Source organism: Trachurus trachurus (assembly GCF_905171665.1).
Source record: "Trachurus trachurus genome assembly, chromosome: 22".
In the NCBI taxonomy this organism is placed as follows: Eukaryota; Metazoa; Chordata; class Actinopteri; order Carangiformes; family Carangidae; genus Trachurus; species Trachurus trachurus.
The window spans coordinates 9,576,925-9,597,394 of NC_139907.1; the positions used below are offsets into that span (position 1 = coordinate 9,576,925).

General features: G+C 40.5%; 1 protein-coding gene across 1 annotated transcript in view; it reads left to right on the plus strand.

Annotated features, from left to right (window-relative positions):
- Positions 1-9,311: 9,311 nt before the first annotated feature.
- The window catches only part of syne1b (spectrin repeat containing, nuclear envelope 1b), a gene marked incomplete at its 5' end in the record, with an annotated part of 71,632 nt that continues 60,473 nt past the window's right edge, over positions 9,312-20,470 (plus strand). Inside the window, 18 exons of the mRNA XM_083998852.1 lie at positions 9,312-9,387; positions 10,440-10,501; positions 13,032-13,127; positions 14,491-14,574; positions 14,938-14,958; positions 15,498-15,590; positions 15,862-16,040; positions 16,505-16,701; positions 17,237-17,346; positions 17,768-17,818; positions 17,979-18,011; positions 18,307-18,414; positions 18,515-18,652; positions 19,123-19,287; positions 19,401-19,513; positions 19,643-19,811; positions 19,911-20,007; positions 20,140-20,160. Of these exons, the coding sequence (XP_083854978.1) occupies positions 9,312-9,387; positions 10,440-10,501; positions 13,032-13,127; positions 14,491-14,574; positions 14,938-14,958; positions 15,498-15,590; positions 15,862-16,040; positions 16,505-16,701; positions 17,237-17,346; positions 17,768-17,818; positions 17,979-18,011; positions 18,307-18,414; positions 18,515-18,652; positions 19,123-19,287; positions 19,401-19,513; positions 19,643-19,811; positions 19,911-20,007; positions 20,140-20,160 (1,813 nt within the window). The remainder of the gene's footprint in view (positions 9,388-10,439; positions 10,502-13,031; positions 13,128-14,490; positions 14,575-14,937; positions 14,959-15,497; positions 15,591-15,861; positions 16,041-16,504; positions 16,702-17,236; positions 17,347-17,767; positions 17,819-17,978; positions 18,012-18,306; positions 18,415-18,514; positions 18,653-19,122; positions 19,288-19,400; positions 19,514-19,642; positions 19,812-19,910; positions 20,008-20,139; positions 20,161-20,470) is intronic.

A 20,470-nucleotide genomic window follows, 5' to 3' on the forward strand; every position in this document is an offset into this window, starting at 1 on the left:
ACTGCAGGTTTGTACACTCAGTCAGCAGCTTTCATGATGTGCATGAAAGAGTAAATCTTTTGATATCCCAGAAACATATTACAGGGTGTAAAGTTGATTAAGGTTGCATTAGAATTGGTTATTGAGATTCTCCTGTTAATTATGGGGTAGCATGTTAGCTGTACAGAGGGGCATCTTGATCAGAAAATTGCAGTGACTTTAGCTTTAACATTCATGTAGGCCTAGGACTGTATCCACTGTTAGCTACATATTTTATTATGTTTTGAAGTGATGACTCATTTCATTCCCAAAACTTTATTCCCAGAACTCTTAAAAGTTTTCGAGAATAAGTTAATATGGCCCAAATTCTCCTCACAACTGTATAATATTCTTTAAGGATATGATGTGTATAATTTATGGTTGAGTGAAAACACAATCTTGCAAGCACAGTAATAGTCCCACATTAGCTGTAATCCTGAAAATCCTGGATGCTCTTGTAGCCTACTCTATTTTCCAACTCAAACAGGAGTTGCATGAACCTCTCTAATAATAATAAATGTTCTTATTCACATAGAAAATAGGGGTTTATAAAGGGCAGTGGGCCCCACATCTGTGACATATACCATAAAATCTAACTATAAATATATTACTGTATCTGTACTTCTATCAGACTCAGCTGAAATATATTAACTCTGTTAAACTCTATTATTTCTGATTTTCCCACTCCATCAGTGCCATTACCCACTGAGGTAAAGTTGGATGTTTTGAGTCCTCAGGTAGGCTACTTCATACTATCATCTTACACTTCCTGATGATATTTACTAATGAGACAAAACACAATTGATTCTGATCATATCAAATACTTTTCTCTTCATAAGGCTATAAGAAAACAATAGCAATCTCTGCAGATATTGTTAACCAAGGAAACATACTGTTTGGATTTGAACCCCATTGAACTTTATGGACAGTGTCAAATTTTCTGCAAGGAAAGTTACTTTTCAGTCTTACATTATGGGATGAAAACACAGTAGTATGAACCTACAACCTGCAGTCTGTGTTTATTTTTTAAAACTTCGATAAAATCTATCAAAATTTTCGACCAGCCTACCACGCATTGGTTTGGGTTGTCCCACACACATACAAATTCACTTTTTTGGGGGTCACCCTGACTGTGTCCCCTATCATCATTTGGCCTGACAGACAGTGAATGAAACATACAGTACCGGGGGGATTCCTCTCTGCTGAAATGAACCGGGGAATGAATAAAGGCTTTTGTCTGTAAATATTAACAGGACAGGAACTAGTCCATTTCCGACCCCACCACCTCCTCCTCCTCCTCCTCCTCCTCCTCCTCCTGCAGCTGCAGTGCGTGCCGCCGCCGCCGCGCGCTGCGCCGCTCTGCCTCTCGTGCTCACCACCAGGCACCAACCTCACTTCACTTCACTTCTCCGTGTTTCATTTTCACAGTTACCATTAGCAACGAGGAAACACACAGACACACACTCACACAACAGACACTTCCTCTGTAAAGTTATCATGCATCGCGCCGGGCTCACAGTGGTAAGAGATGACACACCAGATGCAACGTTGTGTTTCACCGGTATTGTAATGTTTGTGTGGAGGTTGATGGTTGTCAAGTTCTTGTTTACTTTAGCGTTAACTCATCTTAGTTCTTGTGCAGCTTCTTCTCTGGTTCTGCGGTATTTTAGTAACTTCCTCTCGTGTGGAAGTGGCGCTAATTAGCTACACACACACAAAACACACACACCACCTCACCACCATTCAAACCTAACCTAACCAAACTACTCGTTCACTTCAGTATCTAATAACTTTGTCGACATTATAATGTGTGCACCTGCACTGCAACGCAAAGTTAAATCCTAATGGAGTCGATGGAGGGAAATCATTTTCACCAACTTTGACCAACGACATTTCTTCGATTTAACTTCCCTTTTAATTCCCACTGCGTCCGTAAGTTTGCTCATGTTGAATACACTTACCCTGTGCTTTGAGATTTGACTTTGCATGTGTTTATATTTGCTTAGGCCTGCATTCATATTTGTGTCTTTCTGTAAATTCACTGACATTCAACTTTAAATGCCTGTATCAAAAGTCATACTGAAGAAACTGGTAATTAATGTAGGATATGTAATAATATAGGCCTGTAGTTTTAAATAATGTAAATGAACTATTGTCTAAGGTTGGATACTGTGTAAAGTAGGATTCATACAGTGAAGATGACGTTTGCATACATGGAGTAGGCTGCTGGGTGTTAAACCACAGGTGTCATTTATAGCCATAACAGTAGCTCTATTTTAGAGCTATAAGTGTGATGATTTCTTCATTTCATTATTTGCGCCGGTGCTTTTCCTGCTGTTATTTGTCAGAAGTAAACCAAAGTAACTACAGACCACCTCATTTGGCATTGTACTGTAGTTGCCAATTTGGGAAATCATCATGAAATTGGCATCGCTGCTCTGTTTACAATAACATTACAAGTAGCAGTGACAAAATTAAACTTCAAAATTGCAAACAAGAATGAAGAAGTTTGAACAACAGCCAACTGTGTTCAACCTATGATTGTGCAATGTCTGTTTTTTTTTTTAACTAGTTGCACTATGAACAGAAAAACAGTTGCTTGCTGGAAAAGTTGATTTTCAAGATAAACAGTTTAGTAAAATAACTGCTTGTTGTGGCTTCACTTGAAACCGTCTTAATGTGCTTCTCTTTCCTAGGCAATGAAAGGAAGACGTGCTTCTATTGGATAGTAAACCTGCTTGTCCCTGCATGAAACCTGAGATTCAATTGGGCCTGGTCCTGCAGTGAAATTAGAAAGAGAGAGAAAGAGAGAGAAAGAGAGAGAGAAGGAGAGAGATAGCGAGGGAGGGGCAGAGGGGATGTCCCTCTCAGGACTGTTGTGAAGGATCATCAGCATCAGTGACCCACCTTGTCATACAGCTGCGGCGAGACGACATGGCCTCTCCACGGCAGTTCGGCCGGGCGTCTATGGACAACATTGCTAATGTGATGCAAAAACTGCAGGGTAAGTGTCATTCTTTGGCTCCGTTGGCTTAAAGACAAAACACTCTCTCCTCCAGCGCTGCTGCACACTAGTATTGTGCTGATTCAATGCCTGGGCCGCGTGCCCATCTGAAGTTTGTCAGCTTTTGCAACGCAGGATGCTCACACACTCATGCTTACGTACACGCCCTCTCACAGACCCACTCACATAGGAGCTATTTAGGCATAGAGGTAGAAAACTTATTGTTAATATCAAACTTTCTTTCTTCTTATTGCCCTCAAGGATGACAATAGTCATAACAGGACAGGCTTCCAGTTAAGAAATTGTCTTTTTACTGTGTACTTAAATGTTTTAGTTTCTTGTAAATCTGGATTCTCTGATGCTGATAAAGATTTAAAGTACAAAAAATACAACACGGCATCTTTTTAAATACTTGAAAGATCAAAAGTAACATACATGTTCTCATACACTTGTAGCCTTTCAACTACACATTTAGGTAATTTGATTTTGTGTGCACATGGTATCTTTTGTCACCAGGTTTATTTTTTCCAAGATAGCCCGTAATCTTATTTGCAATAATAAGAAATTCAATGTTCATTCTTGTGATATCTTGTGACCAAACTACAAAAAGACATACTGCATTGTGTGGCCGGCCTGGACGGGGCAATTAAGTTATTTAGAGGAACATGATTCGTTTTATTTAGGTGATATTGTGAAACTCCTGATCTCGACACATGATTCAGAGCGCTCCTCTGATGAGCTCGTCTTCACATCCTTAAATCAGATTTTCTTTGGCGACTACGAAGCCAAGGTTGTTGCAAAGAAGCATTTTCTCACAGTAGTAGCACCAAGTTATAAAAATAACTTAACACCTTTTTTTTGGTACAAACAATATTTTTTTTTTGAAGGAATATACTTTTTTTCCCCTTTTTTTTTTGATTACGGGGTCAAAAATGAGCTCTTTTAGTCAAAGATGCATCAGAAACATTTAATCTTCCCCGAGTCTTGACACGAGATACCGAGTCACAACAACTGCGGCTTCATGAATGCACAGACAATGCACTGAACAACACTAAAACCTGACACCCTGTCTGCCCTTGGTAAGAGAACAGATCGATGGCGGGAGTCTCTTTTTGTTGGTGTCCCCCTTTTGTTACAAGGGCATTAGGCCACTACCACCTTCTCCTCGCATGTCTGGCTTCATCCGCTTCTGCTTTCAGTTCAGATGTATTTCTGGATGTACAGTATGCCAGGAAATTTTACACGTTATAGCTTGTTACCATAGCTACAGTTATGAAATACCTCTGTGGTTGTGCCAGTGCCCAGTTCCTGCCATAGAGAGAGAGAGAGACTTGATTTCCGGTGCACTGACTGCACATCTATTTCCATTTTACTTGTTATCACGCACAATGAGGGCGAAATTAGTCATCACCGATAACACCTGTTATTTCTGATTTATCTGTTTATTTGTTGCAAGACTGTATGAACCCACTCAAAGAGAATCAAAGCAGCATTTAAGTCTTTAAGTTAACAATATATTTTTAAGATGTCTGACCTGTCATACATCACAATCAGTAAATCTTTGACGCCTTGTGGGTGAAAATGTATTCAATTTACCAGTGACACAGGCCTAAAGTGCCAGCCCCATGTCGCTTGTTTCACTACAGGAAGTGGAGTTTGGTGTCATGTCACATCTGGAAGACATTATTGTGCCAGTGGCTTTAGGTGAGAGACGAAACAGTCCTTTTTTTCTTTCTTTTTTTTGTGCAGCTTCCTGTCATTAAAGGCACCCTGCAGGGAGGTTTATGGCGCACATATTTGACCTAGGGCCCATCTGGGTGTTGAATTATTGACACCAACCTGCCCGTAGTCATGAAAACTCACTGATTATTAGTCTAATACAACAAAAGCTCTCAAACAATTTCAAGATTTTACCTTTGGGAAACCAAAAGCTCGTGTTTGTATTTAATACAACTTCTTCTTGTTGTAATATTGTTTGGTTCCAGGGCCATATGATGAAGGAGTCTCAACACCTTATGGCCTTAAATGCCCTCAGGATACAACTGACGTCTATCTCTTGATCTCGCATGACAGGAGCATTATGACTTGGTCTTTGTGGGTTTCAGTTTAGTTGAGGGTGTGTGTCAAACAGGATATGAAGGAACGCAGCTGGTGAAAGGTTTGTGGTGACGTCTCAAAGTATGGTTTAGCTCCTTCATGGAAATTAGGACATGCAGTCTGATCTGAATTTATATAATCACTGATATAAGCCTATTTCTGATCATTATCTTTTCAGATTTGTCTCAGATTTCCAGTACTTACTTGTGAAATGTTATGCAGTGTTTAGTCTTTTTGCTTCCTGTGATCAGTGATCAAGTGACACACCCTGAAAAAGAACATCACTGGAGTTGCAGAAATCATTAATAATTTTAATTCACAGATTAATGCAAAAATTGAGGAAAAATTCCAGAGTGACATCTTCAGTTTTTCAATGTTTAGGCTAAATCCCCCTAAAACAAAGACATTCAGTTCAAATGATATGAAGCATAGAAAAGCACATTTTTAGAGATGCTCTAAATATCTTATATTTAATCTTAAATAAGCCAGTAACACAAGGTTGCAGTAAAAGGTCATGCCAAAAACACTGAGAACTGCTGTGCAAGAAGCACACCCACTGTTCGAAGCCTGTGTTCGCCAAGAGGGTGGAGCTGCTCAATCACGGCTGGTGTAAAAAGTAAAAAGGACAATAAGAATAAAGCCAAGCTGCATGTTGTCAGCTGTGAGAGATGCTTCTACTCCACAGTGTCAGTAACAGCTGCCCAGACAGCCATCACACTGATATGATCTCATGCACGCACACACACACACACGCCTAATTTCCACTCTACACTGAGCTAAGCCAAGGTGCTGCAGGCTGTTTTAAATACTTATTATTGCAGACAGTCGATGTTTAAACAACACAATATCTGTTCTGTAACCCTATGTCTATTTGTTCTGTTTCTGAATATTAGATTACGGTCCTGTCACGTTGTTTTGAACATCAGGAAACCATTCACTAAGTAATAATTCCTGTCGGAATCTCGGAGTGGACTGGCTCGAGTCCAGCTGCAGAATAGTTTCTTGTCCTGCCTAATTGTTGTTGGCCTCTCTGAGGTAAAGTAGGGCTGCTGTCGACTAAATGGAAAAACAACAGAGTGAGTGAGTAGGCTTTTACAGCGCTCCCAGATGACCAACACAGGCGATTGAAGCCAAGCACCCACAGCACAGTTTTGCCAAAGGTATCATCTATCCTAAGATCACCTTAAGTACTCCATTACTCATGTGAATTTCAGATGTGTTAGTGGTTTGATGCACTGTGTGCTGCTTGTTGCTTGGGGTATCCACTTTTAATTGCCACTTAGCTACTAGTACTACATCAAAATTAATTAAGTCAGATGGCCGTGACATAATGACTCAATGATGGTGAGCAGTTTTACATGAGGATGTCATGCTTGTCAGTTATTACGCAAAGTGCTCAGACCCCTTATGCTAAATTTGTCTTGACAATCTACACTCAAGAATCAATACAAATAGAAATGTAAAGGTTTTTGTGAAGGAGATATTGATATATCACATTGGCACATGATAAGTATCGAGACTCTTTACTCAGCACCTTGTTGAAGCACATTTAGCAGCGACTACGGCGTCATGTATTCTTGGGTGTGATGCAACAAGCTTTGCACACCTCACTTGGGGGATTTTCGGCCATTCTTCTCTGCAGATCCTCTCTAGCTCTGCCAGGTTGGATGGGGAGTGTTGGTGGAGAGCCATTTACAAGTCTCTCCAGAGGTGTTGGACTGGGTTCAAGTGGGACATCCACAGAGAGATGTCCCTAAGCCAATCCTGTGCTGTCCTGGGTTATTGTTAAGTTTGAAGATGAACCAATGAGTCAGTCTCTGTGTTAGTAATTTCTCTTGACTGGGTTTCCATTTATATCTTCTGTGCCTTGTTTGACCCCTCCTCCCCCAAAAAACCATAATGGTGCCACCACCGTGCTTCATCATTGAGATGCTATTTAGCTGGTGATGTGCCTTGATGGGTTTTCTCTTCTCTCTGCTTTGGAATTAACTCCATCTTCTTATTATTGCACAAAGTGAACCATTTATGTTCAGGACTCTGGACAGTTCCTTAATGGCTAGTTGGATAAAGCGCTGAGCAACAGGAACTGAAGTTATAACTTAAAGTTATCAGTTGTACTTTTTTATTCTTTTTGTTCCCTTTAATATTCATATTTTTAGTCTTGAGATGACAGTCAGTTTGGCGTATTGAGCCTCAGTACTTTGACTATGCAGCACAGAGTCTCAAAAACACTGTTGAGACACTGAAAACTTTGTCAGATTTCTCATTTACTGTACCAATTCTCAAATCAGATAAATCCTGATTTTATATCTAGGAGATACTTCTCATTTCTGATGCACTTGCACTGCAGATTTTACTTTTACAAAATCTTACAGTATTTACAAGTATTGAACAGCTTGTTGTTGCTTTGGCTTATTTTTGTTAACATTTAAAAATTGACTTTTGTAAAAAACAAAAAAAAACAGTGCAAGTAAAATAAACATGCCATCCACAGTTCTATTTGGATGTGTTAGTAATATTTAACTACTTGAACTATCAGTGCTATGAAAAGTTGCATTAATGTGAACATAATTCATGTAGATTAAACAGGGTCTCTGAGGGGATGCATGTTAAGGGTTAAATAGATAAGTAGATATGTTCATTAAACATTAAACAGTTGGAAAGGCTTCACTTACAATTAATTACATGCCTAATATTATAATTCTATATTTTTATCATTTGTCCTCCAGACCAGTTTGAGTATGTAAGGTTTTTTGTGATAAGGTCTTAGCTGGTCATAAATAACTGAGCACTGATTGGATTGCAGTGTCTCTAAAAGCTCATTGTTCTCAGTGCATGCAGCTGTCAACAGTGTTTTTAATAGTGCTGCTACTTCTAACCTTTTGCTTTTTTGAAAGTAAAAAGAAAAAACAACAAAAAACTCAATTTTCACCCAAATAGCTTTTCTGGGCCAGTTCCACTAGCAGGCTATAGAGCAGTAATAATAGAATCACAAGCTCAGGCCTATTTTTAGTTTATCAGAAAGGCTTTTAGTATGCCGGTGGTCTTGAAAGAATAAAGGGATTTTTCTGCAGGAGATGATAAGCTATCAAGTGCCGTACTTATTCACTATTGTGTGTTATATTCAGAAGAGCTGAGTAGTAGCCCACTAGAAAAAATACACTGGACAGAAGCTGAAGTGGTTTTGTTTTGGTGGTTTTGCAGGTCATAAATAGATATGCTTTACTGTTTTTACATGATGCTGTACATGTAAAGGGAATCCCTGGGTGGGTGTGTCTGCTGTGTCGTCACAATAGCACTGACACTGAGAGGGTAAAAGAGAGAGCAGGTGGTAGATGTCATTCATAGGACTCAGCATTAATTATTAAACAATGTTGCACCCTGGTGAGCTTTGTGCAGCAGTCTATCTAATTAACAGGTCTGTGGGGTCTTAAATTAACATTACAGCTTTAAACTTCACAAAAAAATCTATATTTTATTTTATTTATTTAATAGATTTTTGTATTTCTTTCATCAGTGCCTTAGACAGTGTAATGCTGTTTAAATGTGCCAGTCTCAAAGAAGATTAGACAAATCTTATGGGCAAACACAGGACCACCACACACACACATGGACACACAAACCGAGCTTAAATGGGGATAATGCAACCGAGGCTGTGACATCACCGCCTCCCAAAAAGCTGATTGGTGGAGCCATGCATCTAGCTGATCTCTCTCCAGCCTCAGACGGTACGATGATACAGCGAGGCAGTGCAGCGGGGGCTGTGCACATCCACACACAGGCATGGCTCCTCTGGGTGGGAAAAACACAGGAAGAAGGAAGGATGGGATTGTAAATCACCCTATCTATTAGAGATTTTTTTCCTCCCTGCTCCTGCCGTCCGTGTGTGTATGTGTGTGTGTCTGTGTGCGCGTGTGTGTCAGTGTGTCTGTGTGTTAGAGTGTCAGGGAGGAGGGGACGTTTTTCATCACAGCCTCCAGCAGCTCTTTTGCTTTCACCGGGGAAACCAGGCAGCCAGATCTGTTTTGCTTCCTGCTGGGAGAGAAAAGAAGGGGGGAAAGGACAGCTGTGTGTTTTCATCCCAGCTTTTTCCACTGTGGATCCTATTTTTTTTTCTGCACATGCATATATATATGTATGCTGGAACTCATGAAAGGCAGAGGGAAAAAGCCGAGAGAGAGTGGGGTGTAGAATGGCTCACTATAAGGATGTATCTGTCAGGAAGACTTCTTTAAACCTGGTGACTGGGTTTTTTCAGTATCTCCGTGGTAAGTAGGGCAGCAGCACCCTTCATCTCTCATCTGTGTAGCTAATATGGGATGTAACATATGCTAACAGTGTGTAGGTGAATCCTTGCTCTGTGAACTAGTTATGATGCTGCATAAACACAGCTGTATGTGTGCTGCTTGTGTGTGTATTTGTGTTGTGTGTGTACATCTGTATGTGTGTGCTATATGCTCCAGTGGGCATCCCCTGTGCATCAGTGATGAAGCATTTGCCTGTGGGTTAACTTGACGTTCTTTTGCTCCCTGTATAGCCTTCTCATTGCTTCTTTAAACACGTGACCACTATCTATATCTCCATGGGTGGATGTTTAAAAATGGCCACTGTGTGCAGCAGTAGCCTGCCGGCATGCGTGACAGGGTGTTAGGATTCGGTCCTTGTCGCGACAATAGCATCACTACAGCAAAAGAAATCAGTTGTTTTGTTATAGGCGTTGCATAATGCATGAGGTTGTGTGGCTGAATATATTAATAGGCCTACAAAAGAGGCTGAGGGTGACCTGAACAATCACGCATGTTATTACTGAACACAGAGGGGCTCGCGAGACGTGTTGGCTGAAATTTCCTCCCCACTCAGTCTCTAATCTCCTCATATGACCTCTTTTTTTTTTTGAGAGGAGGATCCATCACACTAACACCGACAAGCTTGCGTTAATGACATTGCACAGATCTAGACATACTTCTTAGTTCACGCCCGGCGCAATGCCACTCAACATCCCAGCGGCAGTGTGAAAAGATGTAGTGTGAGGTTGGATAAAGTAGGATTATGGCCGGGGTGGAGGGGAGTCCTACAGAGATTAATTTTTTATGCGTTTTATATTTCTGCGGTATCAACATCCATATGTAGAATCAATTAGCTTCTTTGCAAAGACACATCTTTAATCTTCTGCTCATCCATTCTCTCCCATCTGTTGTGCCCTCTATCAATATCACCGGCTCCTCTGGTGTGTGTGAGGCTTTTAGACTCGACAGTCAACAGTCAAGAGCATGTGGCGTCTATCATGTACTGACATGCGCTGTGTGCCGTTTACTTTCAGATGAGCAAGAGGCGGTGCAGAAGAGAACCTTCACAAAATGGATCAATTCTCATCTAGCGAAGGTAAGTGGGAATCTCCATCCAATGCTCTCTCCACTTGCTTTACCACACCACGCAGCGATCGTTCATCAATCACCGGCGTAGAGATCGTAGGGTTTTTACAAGCTCGTCAGTGCTCATGTTAAACAAACTGTGAAGGCAATTACATCACAAGGAAGTTGTGGGAGAGCTATGCTATGTTGACCCTTCTCATCAGAGACATTGTTGATGTTTTATTGCTCATCATGATCATGTAGCTGGAAGATGAGCTACAATAATAGCCTCTACTGTATTAACGCTGCACAAGATGATTGGATTTATCCACTTAGCCGCAAGTAATGACATAATATACGTTGTTTCTTAAGCCTTCAGAATCAAATCATGTTTGATGGAGCAGGTTTTTGTTTATTCCTGGATGTAGTGATGGTGTGGGAGCACGCCCTCCGTGTGGTACATACAGTATTTGTTATCCTGAAAGAGGAGGGGGATCCTGAAAAGGTCACGGCAGAGGCTGCTGCTTGTTGCTGCGCTGCAAAGATGACACAGATGTGATGGAGCTCAGAGGCAGAGGATCTCACTAGAAGCACTTATACACAGATGAGCCTCTGGGCCACGAGTGGAGTGTGTTTGTGTGGACACGGGAAGGGCTTAATGGAGTTCTTCAGAGGCCGGTGTGTGGGGTGGTGGATGTATTTATTGTGCGTTAGGTGTTTGTCGGCCTATGTGTGTGTGTGACTGTTGGTATGTGCGTGGGTGTTTGGATATTCGTGTGCTATATGCATGAGTGTTTGTGAGTGTGTGTATTTGTAGAGACAGGATTGGCAGGGACAGTGATGCGGTGTGCAGATGGAGAGCAAGGGGGTGAGGACGGTTCCCTGCAGGCAGTCGTCTGCTTCATAGGTCCATGCATGTAAATTACAAAGCACCGAGGGAACAACAATAACACTCAGCTTTACATGCTGTTATACATCACACTGTGACCCTAAAAATAACTGGCTTTATTAGTTTATACCCAAAGCAATAAGATGAACCGTAGATCAGAAATGGGCCAAAACACTTCCCAGAGAGGAGAGTTGTTAAGAAAATCCAGAATATGGTAAACTTAAACTGTAAACACCAATGACACAGCAGAGTGCCCAGCTACTCAGACACAGATTCAGAGTTTTAAGCCTGCAACCTGGCAAAGAGATCTGGTTTAGAGGGGTCTTTTGTTGGGCCTGATCTGCCCACAATAGTTCAAAGCAGGGCTTCTAAAACTTTAGAAGAATCTCAGTTATGTGGTCGGCCAACGTAGAGTAGCTCTGTTGGTCTATTCTTCATTATTCATGCACTGCGCCCGAGCACACTCACTGTGCATACCAATAGGACTAATGTAGCATAAGCCACATCATGAAAGAGCTCCCAGTCATGTTTACACTGCAGATGGAGACCGGCTGATTTAGGGATATTTACTGTACTCTTCATGTGCACAAAAAGGTTTCTTGCGGTGACTTTGGTATAGTTTTCCTTCACATCAAACAATAATGAATATTGGTTTGAACTGGATCTTCTTTTTTCTTTTTTTTTAATGGGTGAAAGTGTGTTTTATCTAAGTTTGGACTTCCTCCAGCTGCCACTCTTTCCCTGCTGCCTTTGTTTCCATTTCCTCTGATATTGTATTACTAAGCACCTTTCCAGTGATTTTCGCTGTTTTTCCACAGATAAGAAGTCTCATGTGACTGTTTTCCAGGGAGGGAATAACTTTCAAATTTCACAGGTTATTTTTGCACATTAGCAGTATCATTGGAAAATCAGATAACTCTTATTTTTCCTTTTAATTGATATGGATATAGTAGTTGTAGATTCTCCCAGTCAAATAATTGATTTATATATTTAATTCATAATTCTCTCAACACATAACTCTGTGTAATCATACAACACTAATGGGCCTTGTGTGGAATAACAAGACAGACGCTCGCCTCTTCACACTGCTTTGCCCCAAATAGGCAGCCAACTGCATCCTGTCATGGAATATGTTGAGTTGTGAAATGGCCTGTATACAGTGCCAAATAAAGAATTCCCGTGGCGACCTTTTCCTTTTAATTACATCTTCTCTCTGTCAAATAAATACACATCTGTTTCATTCACTTACGTAGGAATGCCTTGTATAATACAGAAGGCTCCGGCGCTGTCACTCAACTTGGAGATTGTGCGGCGCTGTAATTGTGCGGATATGATACCAGGAGACAGTATCCAGTTAGGGTTAAACGAATACCATCGCCTCAGGACTGGGCACCGGGCCACTGCTGAGGAAAAGGCAGCATCTTTTCAGCTGCAGGGAGGCTCCATGGTTGTTGCCAACAAGCCTGTTTCCCACAAGCACCATTTGGTTTCTCCTTTTCCCTACTAATGGGTTAGAATACCAATATCCTTTCACACCGAAGGATCAACAACAGTGCAACGTTACTGGTTCTTTAAATGCATTTGCTTGCACAGATGAATATATTTATAATTACGCTACATTTTCATGATGTTCTGTTTCTGCATTTCAAAGCTCTGTCTTCTCCCCCTCCAGCATAAACCACCACTAGAGGTTAACGACCTTTTTGAGGACATCAAAGATGGGGTGAAGCTCTTGGCTCTGTTGGAAGTGCTGTCTGGCCAGAGACTAGTGAGTAGCACTTACCTTTGCACAGGATTCAAACATGATTATATGGATACGCTGAGCATGATTAAGATCATTTCAACTTTTATGCTGATTTTTAACTGTGGATTTTAATAATTCCCTTGTGAACGCATACGTAAATCGTTGATTCCCATAATTGTAGGATTTAAAACAATGAATCTACTTACAAATTCAAGTGCTTCTGTTAATTCCTATACAATTTACAATTATAAATGAGCAAACTAGGAGTTGTGCTTGGTTCTGTCTCTCAGTAATCAGAATTCCTTAATGTTTAATTAATTATAACAGAAATTGTGACATGTGAGCAGCTGTTCAGAGATTTGTAAACAGACTGAACTGGTCATAGAGTACATCTACAGCTTGACATGTATGTATTCCTTATATATTTAATTATATCAAATATCAAATCCAACCAAGAGAAAATAGATAGTTGAATAAATGTTGCAAAGTACTCAGATTTTTAAATAAATACATATTTATTTATGTAAATGGTGATGAATCACCACAGGAAATGGATGCAATGATATGTATGCATATGGTTTGAGACTTCATGGCTGCAACAGTTAAAAATGTAATGGAAACTTATCAAAAGTATTTTTTGGGTCATGGGTTACTGTATATAAAAGAACTATTCATATTGGCCTATATACTTTGTTGGTTGAGCTATTATTTAATCTAATGCTCAACTTTGACAGTGTAAAGATAATTATACAGAATGGGAGAATGTATACTGTACGCACAGGGGGTAGATCTTTTTAAATGCATTTTACCAAACTACAAAGTCCCAAATGTTGCTGCTCACATTTTTTGATGCATCACTGCCCAGTAATTACTATACTAGGCCATAATACAGATCTGAGGCTCCCTGCTGTGAGAACCTGTTAGCACTCCTGTCTTCTTCTTTCACTCTCTCTTCCCGAGTCCGACACACACACACACACACACACACTGGCCTACTCTCTGATTGCTATTTAGTAATTGGACATGTCTTGATACTAACTGCCATGTCATCTGCAAAGCTGTTACCTGGCTAATGAGTCACTCGCACTGGGTGAATGCTGCCTGATGCACTCAGTGCTTTCAGGAAGCACACCCCTGCTGGTTTATGTCAGCCAGATCTTTTTTTTTTTTTACACCGACATGTCTATGGATTTAACTTTCTCTCTTAAAGCAGCTTTGGCGCCCACCAGTTAATTTATGTAAGAAAATACACCCAGACCACTCTCACTATGATTTGTGGGTACAGTAGACAAATTGACCATCTGCAGTGAATATCCCAGGCTTTGATATGATATTTGCTTCCTTGGCTGCTTGATGTTTACTCTCTGTCTGTCCTGTCTGTCTTAAGCCTTGTGAACAAGGCCGCCAGCTGAAGAGGATCCACTGGGTTTCTAACATCGGCACTGCACTCAAATTCCTTGAAGGCAGGAAGGTGAGCATTCAGTCGTAACAACTATTTAATCCTTTAAATGTTAAATGTTAAATGTTAAATTTTTTTTTTTTTTTTACACAACTAATTATCATACTGTAAGATAAGGAAGGCTTAGGATGTCTTAAGGTAGTATGACCAAGAAGAAGCTGTTAATTAGATGTTTATTAGTGCACACAAGGTGCATCTGTTTGCACAGCATGTGAAACGATGAGAGAAACGGTAGCTGGAAACAGGACCTCTTGATTACATAACCCATCTCTAAATCCCTTGCCTCTGTGAGGCCCGTGTCCCACTTTCATCTGGCTTCCATGAGGACTGAGACTTACATTGTTGTGATCTCTCTCCCATCATGTGTGCCTTCAGTCTGTGTATCGAGGATCTCCGGTCAGTCGCCATAAAACGCCCTGTGTGATCATGTACTGTATGCATTCTTTTCATTTGATGCATGATGTATACAGAGCTTGGATACAGCCTTTAGTTTTTATAAGTCAAGTGATTATGCTTTTCTACCAATATGCATTTTATTGTATTTTGACTAGAACAATGGTTTCTGATGTGTCGGGCTGGATTACCTACAGTTCTGAGCTGCTCAAATGTAAAGAGATGTAAACAGATTTGGGCAATTTTCCAATGCAAGGTTTGCAGTGCTATAGCTCATTTGCTTTTCCTTCAACGCCTAGTTGAACACACTCTTCTCTTTTTTTTAATTTCTCCTCTGGTTCACCTTTCACTGTGGCTGTTTCTGCCCTCCTGGTTTGGCTGTTATATTTACCTGCATCAAACACTTGGCTTTGATGACTTGTTTTGGTTGAGATTAAACTCAGGAGGCCTCTCTGAGTTAAAATGCAGAAGACTCTTACTTCCAAACGTTCTGGCTGTGACTTATTTTCCATAATAATCCTCTTGCTTGGCTCTTGTTTCAGATCAAGCTTGTTAACATTCATGCCACTGACATCGCAGATGGACGACCATCAATTGTCCTTGGGTTGATATGGACCGTTATCCTCTACTTCCAGGTAATACTTAACTGGATGTCCTCGACTGCTCAGTTGAATGCTCACTCTGAGTTCATGCCCTACATAGAAAGTATATATTTTTGGCACAGCGACAACGTTTTAACAGGACAAAGACTGACATTGGGTTAAAAAGCCCAGCGTCAGTCTTTGTCCTGTTTATGCCAGAAAGCCCAGATGGAGATGGATGCACAAAATATTGCCATTTTCTTGTCATGTTGCCATGGCCACAGAACAACCTCCTCTCTTCCTTTTGTTCTTGTTTCTCAATTAGATTGAGGAGTTAACCAGCAACCTGCCAGCCCTCCAGGCACTTTCCAACAGCAACTCTTCTGTCGAGAGTATACCGAGCTCTGAAACAGGAAGTCCTCCCATGAAGAGGAAAGTGGTCAACAGATTTCAGGGCAATGCCAAAAAGGCCCTGCTGAGATGGGTGCAGTGCACTGCTGCAAAGTACGTTGTTCACTCTCAGATTATCTTTTGTGTTGCAAAAGTTTAAGTGTATTGAAATAGGAAACTTCTCAACTTATATGTACCATATTTCAAGTGTCTATGTCAGTGTTTTTCAACCTTGGGGTCGGGACCCCACGTGGGGTCACCTGGAATTCAAATGGGGTCACCTGAAATGTCTAATTGAGAAAAAAAGAATTACTGATAAAAATATTTTTTTAACTAATTATTATTCTTTTTAAAATTATGATTGCATTCTATACTTTCACGTTCTCAAATATAAATCAAGTTAAAATAAAATGCAGCATATGAAAATATCTAAGCAGGCACTTGATTGACAGCCGCGATCACGTGGTCGCCAGAAATTTGTGATGTCAAAATGGGGTCATGAGCCAAAAAAGGTTGGGAACCGCTGGTCTATATATTATTATGCAAAATAAAAATGTTAATGCATTTGTTTTTTTTAGGCATCATGGAATTGAGGTGAAGGACTTTGGTCCCAGCTGGCGAAATGGTGTTGCATTCCAGTCGGTTGTGCACGCCATCAGGCCAGACCTGGTGGACATGGAGGCTGTGCGGAGGAGAAGCAACAGGGAGAATTTAGAGGAGGCTTTCACACTCGCTGAAAATGAACTGGGCATTCCCCGCCTGCTTGATCCAGAAGGTACTCTTGACCTTTCCTGCTGCCTCTATTTAATATTTCAGTGATGCACAACATTCAGGCACAATAGCCCCTCAATACATTGCAGATGAGTCTTTCTAGGCTTTTGCATTTTAGGCTTAAGGCAGCAAATATACATTATTTAGTAGATTTAACAATTTTTTTTCTGCGAGAGCAAATTGTTTTAGCCTTTCAATCGTGTGCTGAAAAGATCGCCGACACCCTCCTGAGGATTAAAATTCTGTGTCAACACGTGTCTCTGAGTTTTTTAGTCTGTGGAAGAGAAGCAGTCTGCAGTGGCTCTGCAGTCCTGTCTTCTCTAGCTGAGTCGTGATGCTTTATTGCACTGAAGAGAGAGCTGCACTGAAATGATTTCTAGAAACATAAGGTCAGGGATGGAGACGAAAGTAGACACGTATAATTAGCCGTCCAGCCTGAGGGACATTCATCCTTATGAGGGAGTGGGTTTTTTTCCCTCATATCTGCTTCAGTCATGTTTAATTCTGGTGCATCAGATAACGTTTGTGTCGTTCTATAGATGTTGATGTGGACAAGCCAGATGAGAAATCCATCATGACGTATGTGGCTCAGTTCCTCAAACACTATCCGAACCCCCACCACTCGGAGACTGACGGACAGCAGGATGAGGTACCCTTTTAAAACTTATACTACACTATAATACGATATTACTATAGTACTATATTATACTATAAATGATATTTGGACAAGTTATTATTTTCAGAGTTATTTGTATTGTTGCCATGTGAATTTTCCCCAAAATTAGTTAGTGTATCATCAATCACAGAGAATTACCACATGCAGAGATCATAATAGTAGTATATGCCTAATGATGAAAATGCTTAAAACTCCTGCTGAGCTTAATTGTTGTAAGCCCATGCCTGCGGTTCTTTATGCTCGTCATTATTGCCACACAAATCTCTGATGAATTATAATAATCATAGCATGAACACAGCAGTAATATAATCATCAGGATTATTTTCTCCATCATCACAGACTTTCATTTCTCCATCTATTTGTTTTTTTGTTTTTTGTTTTTGCGCACATTAAGCTGCTTCTTGGCTCAATTCCAACTTTTGCACTGTCAGTGCCAATACTTCAGGTGAGAGATCAGGTCATGGTGCTGCATGCTTTCTGTTTGGAGTGACATCCCACCTCACCTTCATCCCTCTCAGCTTCTTTTTCTCTTATTTTCTTGCTATTCTAATTCCTTTTGTGGTGTGTTTGAATCTCTTTGTGTGCCTTGCTGCTTCCCTGGATAGTTTGGTCCCCAAGATATAGAGCAAATGCTTGAGGTATGTTTCACAAAAATTAACAGACTTAATTTTAGAAAAACTTACAGTTGTCCGTATCCTTAACATCTTCCTCGACTTGTAAAACTAATCGGTCCTAAAATGCAGGGGTTGGTCCTCTCTGGGATCTGTTAACATCCTTTTTCTTCTCTTTAATTCTGTATTTCTGGAATGTCAGTTTGGCATGAGTCTCTCAATTTAAGGGCATGCTGATTTGCAGGGGGAAAAAAAGAAAGAAAGAAAGAAAGAAAGAAAGGATTAAATTTGATTTGTTCCTGTGACTCTCTAATCGTGCCAGAGGGAGGAGCGGAAGATGCTGAGAGAGCTGAGGGTGTTTTTAGACCAGCTGGAGAGAGATGTGCTGCGGGCCCAGGGAGCAGAGGGAAACCTCACTGACAAATATCAGGTGAGTCAGTCAAGGTGCACTGTTACATAACGTCCTGCTTTGACAAAGACATTTATTAACTCTAAGCACATGTGTATCTACTTGTGTTTATGTTTTCCAGGCGTTTAAGAGCTTCCGTGTACAGTATGAAATGAAGAAGAAGCAGACAGATCCTCTGCTGCAGCCAGTCAACAGAGATGGCAAGCTGTCTGTGGACCAAGCTCTAGTCAAACAGGCCTGGGACCGTGTGTCTGCCAGGGTAATTGTGATGCGTACTTCTGCACAGCGTAAATAATTTATAACCAACCCACTAAGAAAACAGCATTAATTATGATAATTAATCATTCCCTAAATTAAACAAAACCGGAGGATTAATAATAGATCACTGTTTTCTTTTATTTGTCTTTGAGATTTTCTTTGCTAGAAAAATGGCTTTGCTGCAACTGAAAGTTATCATAATGAGAGAAACACAACTCTCTGCTTCTGTTTATTCACTGCCAGTGAAAGTTCAGTGGAGTGCACGTGTTTGAATCAGAGAGGAGTAGGCGGGAACAGAGGGGGTTTTGTTCGCGGAGCAATCCACATCCACTGCTCGTCTGGACTGACATAAAATCTCTTTTGTGGCCTGATGAGCTTGTGAACATGTGGAAGTGTTTTGATCAGGATAGGCCTCTCCATGGTGGGATCTTGCTTTGGCAGAGTGGGTTTTTTAATGGATGTCAATTGCAGCTGCTGGACTGGCACATCCATCTGGACAAGTCTCTGCCTGGTCCTCTGGGTGTGATTGGAGCCTGGCTTCACAGGGCAGAGATGGCTCTGAGAGAAGACATCCCCATCCAACATGCTCATGACGAGACGGCCAATGTTCTTCATAGAAAGCTAGAACAGCATAAGGTGAAAGCACGCCTTTGGATTTCAGTCAATTTGGGTACTCACCATGCTATTAACATGGTTTTTACCATAAATGAAAGACAGTGTGATCATGATTTTATGTTGAAATTTTGCAGGAAGTATTAAAAAACCTGGAAGCCCACAGGCAACCCTTCCATCAGATCCACAGGGACAGATCAGTGAACGGGGTCCCTGTCCCACCTGAACAGCTCCAAGACATGGCTGAACGGTTAGACTTGTTTTATCTCAAAAAATGCTTATGATTAAAACATGAACTTCATGTTCTGATTTCATCAGGTAACAGAAAAGACTTTCTGTGTTTTCCCTTTTTTTGAGATTTAATTTGTTTTATTTGCAGGTTTAATTTTGTGTCTACGTCATCACACGCTCACTTGATTAAACTGGAATTCTGGGAGATAAAGTATCGGCTGATGGCATTTCTTGTCTTGGCTGAGTCGAAGCTCAAGTCCTGGATCATTAAATATGGCCGCCGGGACTCAGTTGAGCTCCTCTTGCAAAGCTATCTTGTAAGTTGAAATAATTGGCATAGTTGCAGAAGAATTAGTGTTGCACGGTCTCTATCAAACTATTTAATATAATTATTTTTGTCTGCTTTTCTGTTCCAGACTTTCATTGAAGGCCACAAGTTCTTTGAGCAGTATGAGATAATCTTCACAGCCCTCAAGCAAGCTGCAGAAGTTTATGTAAAGTCTGACAGTTCAAGTAAGATTTTCTGTTCAAGTGCAAGTTGTCTACTGTAAATATATATCATACATATATACATGTATATATGATATGTTTATGTGTTTATTTTGGCTCAAAGTAAATGGTTTCATTATTGATTTCATGTTACAGGGTCTAAGACCTGTAACAGAGGTAAGTCCAAAAACAGTCTGACAATCTTTAAAAACTCAACGTTGCCTGTGTCCTGAGCCGTTTCTTTCTGTAAATGTGGGGCTGCGCTTTTCTTTTCTAACCTACCTTTAATCCTCTCAGTAAAAAGATTATAGTCTTGCATTATGCATGAGAAAGTATTGATAATCTAACAGTAGTTTAAATGCTACTTTAGCATGATTGTTTCAGAGCTAACACACTCAGTTGAATGGTTGAATGATCTGCTGTTTTGTCTACATGAAAGCTGATGGTGTCTTTTATTTTATTTTTTATTTATATCGAACTAAACTAG